Source organism: Austrofundulus limnaeus, unplaced genomic scaffold (assembly GCF_001266775.1).
Source record: "Austrofundulus limnaeus strain Quisiro unplaced genomic scaffold, Austrofundulus_limnaeus-1.0 Scaffold8, whole genome shotgun sequence".
NCBI lineage: Eukaryota > Metazoa > Chordata > Actinopteri > Cyprinodontiformes > Rivulidae > Austrofundulus > Austrofundulus limnaeus.
Genome location: NW_013952410.1, coordinates 5,655,743 through 5,660,065, shown reverse-complemented (window position 1 = coordinate 5,660,065; position 4,323 = coordinate 5,655,743). Strand labels below are relative to the sequence as shown.

Here is a 4,323-nt window from a genome sequence, read left to right as displayed (position 1 = left end):
GTGTGTGTGTGTGTGTGTGTGTGTGTGTGTGTGTGTGTTGGTGGTGGTGGGGGATGTTACACACAAGTTGATGATTAGATTGTTTAATGCTTTTTAGTCTCAAAAAATTATGATCATATTATACTCCAGATTGTATTATACATGAGTAAGTACGGCAATGCAATAGATACAATAAAAGCACTGGGCTGGTAGATAAAAGGTGGCATTTTCTTTAAAACACCTCATTAGAACTAAGTCCCAAAATAATCCATTAGTGTGGCGTGAGATTCATTTTCAAAGTGACGTCATTTCAATAACCTGACAGAAGGCTACAGAGAGCTATGTGTTTACAATATTAAAATCAATCCTCATCATTTCCCTATTTCCATAGTTTCCATTTTATATTAACCAGGAAACATACTGAGCAACGTGTTTGCTGTGTACAGGAGTTAAGAACAGCTTGTAGTTTGGTATAATTTAAACAGCAGCAGCCAGAAACATTTCAGTTTCAGCTGTTCTCTGGAATTTCACCTAAACTGTTGGGTTCCAAAATACTCATGGATCAAAAATGAGCAAGTATTTGTGCAACAATACATGTATCTGTATCGAACCGTTCAACAAACAGTATGTATGGAACAATACAGATTTTTTAAATTTATTTTATCAGCTTGTCTTCTGAAGATGCTCTGTGTTGAAGGATCAGTGGATCTGTGTTCAACTACTCCACCTAGGCTGCATTGTGGAGCGCAGATCCACTGAGAAGCTTGCTGTTTCAGCAACATTTAATTTAAAAACTGTACTTTTCTGAGACAAATGCTCAGAATTAATTTCAATAAATTACAATTTAAGAAGGGCAGGGACATTTCTATTTTTTGTACCAAGAAAAAAAAATCAAACTGTGAGACCAAAGTATTGAACCAAACCGAATTACGAATTTTCTAGATCGTTACACCCTTATTTGGTATATCTAAAAAAATAGTTGAGTACGTCCTTTAGATGAGTACTTCTTCCAGATGATTTAATCTTCCTTTCTTTTCTTTTTTTATTTTATTTTTCTACCCAAATTATTGAGATGTATCAGGACGTCAAGTCTGATTCATTTCACAACAGTCTGAAAACCTGAAAAACACAAAAATAATCTGCTCTGCAGTCAAGAAATGTGTTCACAACACCTCAGTTCTCATCTGTTTCTGATAGGGAAGAGTTTATTTTCATTTATTTACCTTGGTAATGAGCAGTGGTTCCTGATACTCCAGTCCTCCTCGGAGTGTAAACCCCCATGGTGCACCTCCTGACAGAAACATAGGCACCAGCCTCCATCCCTCTCCATCTCTGCTCCTCACCTCCAAATCGCCTGATTTGTGCGACGCGTGCCAAAAGTTCTCTGTTTCTGTGTAGTGTGTGTATCCCTCTGCATCCATCGCACTGTTAGAACAGTAAAGAAATTACAACGTTAAAGCAAGTACACACGWGAAGCACTTCTGCTAGAGCATTACAAGATTGTGTTTGACAAAATGACTCAATTCAAAAGGTYCATGAAGATTGAATACAGTTACTGATGAGCCCTTTATGTTTTAGAGTTATACTGAGGAAGTTCACCAGTAAATCCTCCAAAAGATCAACTGATAAATCTGTCGTTTGGAGAGGAGCGGAAAGCTGCAGAGACTACTTTCAGCAAGGTAATATTTCACTCTACACTGAAAGATTGCTTCAGGCTAGGGCTGCCACAAACTATTTTTATAATCGATTAATCACCGATTATTTTTTTGATTAGTTGACTAATCAGATCATACGTTAATTGAATATAAAACATACAGCTTATCGTGCCAGAATGCAGCTGCTTTTATATATCCATGGTTAGATTTAAGCTATATGCTAACTAAAAATAATTGCTGTGGAAGGTAAGTTCTGCTCTGCAGATATTACACAGGTTTCTCTTTCATTTTCTTAAAATGATCCCACACTTTGAGCTCTGTTGTCAGGTAGCCATGATACCAGAGCCTGTCTGTATAATGTCTTGTGACGTCCACGGCCTACCCCAGTTACCACTACTGTGCATGTGTGTCAAGGACAGAAAGGCAGATGTGGCAGTGGAAGGTGTCAAAGCAGTTTGGAGAGAAAAACAAAGTAAAGAACAAAAAAAAAGAGAAAACGATTAATCGATTATTAAATTAGTCATCAATTATTTTAATAATCGATTAGTCGTCTATTAATCGTTGCAGCCCTACTTCAGGCACAACTTGTTTCTGGTCATATATGAGCTAATACATGCTCCATTTACCTCTGTCTTTAAGGTGTAGGAGGTTAAAAAAAAACTAAGGTCACGTATTGTTTGGACTAAAAAAGCTAGTCACAACATGCCCATGTTAGGTTACAAAGAGCATACAGCTTACTCTAATATGGTCATGAAAACTATGAAAATTAAATTTGGAGGCACAYACACTTAATGGCAGGGATACAAAAATGTTAAGTGCTGAAATAACTGAGTTTAATTWAAAAAACAAGTTTATTTTTGTATATTGATGAAATAAAAACATGCATTTGAAATGATTTATTCACTAAACAGACTTAAATTCCAACGAGTTCAGCAGTAATACTTTTAATTTATAATTCTTTGTTACTCTCTTGTCCAGTAAATTCAATAAAAACACACGGGTGGAGATTTAACAGGCTTTTGTTTAAAGCCGTGAAGTTTCAGAGCTCTTAATTTGAAAAGACCTGTTAAACAAACCCAACATGTTCGTGAGAAAAACTTCCCTGTTCCCTCTTTTTACCTCCGTGTTTTTAAACAAAAGGCAGCTTTTTTTYCCGACGTGTGTGAGAACAAACATTAAATAAAGACCTGCTGTCAGTCTCCAGACGGTCTGAGTTAAACCTAATGCTCTTACAGGTCAGAGATTTACAAACACCGAGCAACACAATGGAAACCATGTTCGGAGAAGTTCAACAGATCCGTGTTTGGCCAAAAACAAGCTACTGTAAAACTGAGTTATCCGCTACTAAGCTTAATAATAATAAAAAGGAATATTCAACTTTCAGTGGTACGATTAGACTCACCTGGAAAGTTTAGTTTAAGGATAAACCGGTGAAGGAGAGAGCTTCGTCGAGCAGCTCGCAGCTTTTATATCCCCGTATAACGACACCCATACTTCATCTTCTGGAACAACTTCTTTTATCGGATAAAACTGGAAATTAATTTAAACCAGTTCGTGTTTCAGAACCAACACGCGTCCAGCTCGAACTGCGGCAGCTCGACCCGTCTCCTGCTCTTGTGCTGCCGTCCTGAAAACAGACACACTGCGGAGAGTTTCAGCTACGAGCTAAAGAAAGAAGCTCCATCCCTGGACACGGCGGGGACAAGTGGAGCGCGAGCGAGCGGCGCGCGCGCGGCACCTGCTGGTGAGCGTTCACCGTGCAGCTGGGCTCGCTCCATTACCGCTCAAATATCTCCCAGTGGTCAGCTGCAGGTTTTTTTTATTATTATTTTTATTTATTTATTTATTTTTACTACAGTTTTCAATTTTGTTGTTTTTCTGTTTCGGTCTTGATGCATTTCATGCTACAAACTAAAKGCTAACCCACAAAGATGGCATGTAGCATGAATGAAACTCGTTTTAACATGACCTTTTGACCCTGCRGATCATGGTTCCTCTCAAACTGAACTCTRGTCTGAAAAAGCTTTCCTTAGAGAACCTTTTATTTTAGMTWTTTTATCTGTCYTTGTCTGCAGATAATGCCGACATAACAGTCTGTTTTAATCTTTTATGATTCTTTATAAAAAAAGAAGAAGAAAGAATCGTTACATATCTACAGAAGCAGAGAGCGACCGTTATCTGCATTTTATTATTTTCARTGGTTTTCTCRTGATAACATGTCATTATTATGGAAGCCCATTTCYGYCACCCTGATAAAAAAATAAAACTTGTATCTCATAATTACAAGATAGCTAAATTACGAGATAGCTAAATTATGAGATAGCTAAATTACGAGATAGCTAAGTCATAATTATGAGATAGTATCTCATAATTACGACTTAGCTATCTCGTAATTATGAGATAGTATCTCATAATTACGAGATAGTTAAGTCATAATTATGAGATACTATCTCATAATTACGAGATAGCTAAGTCATAATTATGAGATAGCTGAGTCATAATTATGAGAAACAAGTTTTATTTATTTTTTTATCAGGGTGGCGGAAATGGGCTTCCATACATTATCGTAAGAAAATCATGAGAAAATAATTATATTTTATATATATATTCCTTACATGATTTTCATTTTTAAAAGTATTTTATTTCAAATGTGTACGAATCACAATTGTGTGTGTGTGTGTGTGTGTGT

General features: G+C 36.7%; 1 protein-coding gene across 3 annotated transcripts in view; it reads right to left on the bottom strand.

The window, feature by feature from the left end:
* shroom2a (shroom family member 2a) overlaps positions 1–3,363 on the bottom strand; it is a 68,678-nt gene extending 65,315 nt beyond the window's left edge. For 2 of the 3 annotated variants that reach the window (XM_014000999.1, XM_014001004.1), the window contains exons 1-2: positions 3,037–3,363; positions 1,203–1,404 (exon numbers count right to left, since the gene is read on the bottom strand). In XM_014000999.1, the coding sequence (XP_013856453.1) occupies positions 1,203–1,400 (198 nt within the window). In that variant the 5' untranslated portion in view covers positions 1,401–1,404; positions 3,037–3,363. The remainder of the gene's footprint in view (positions 1–1,202; positions 1,405–3,036) is intronic. The other variant, XM_014001007.1, reaches the window with a different exon arrangement.
* Positions 3,364–4,323: the final 960 nt, after the last annotated feature.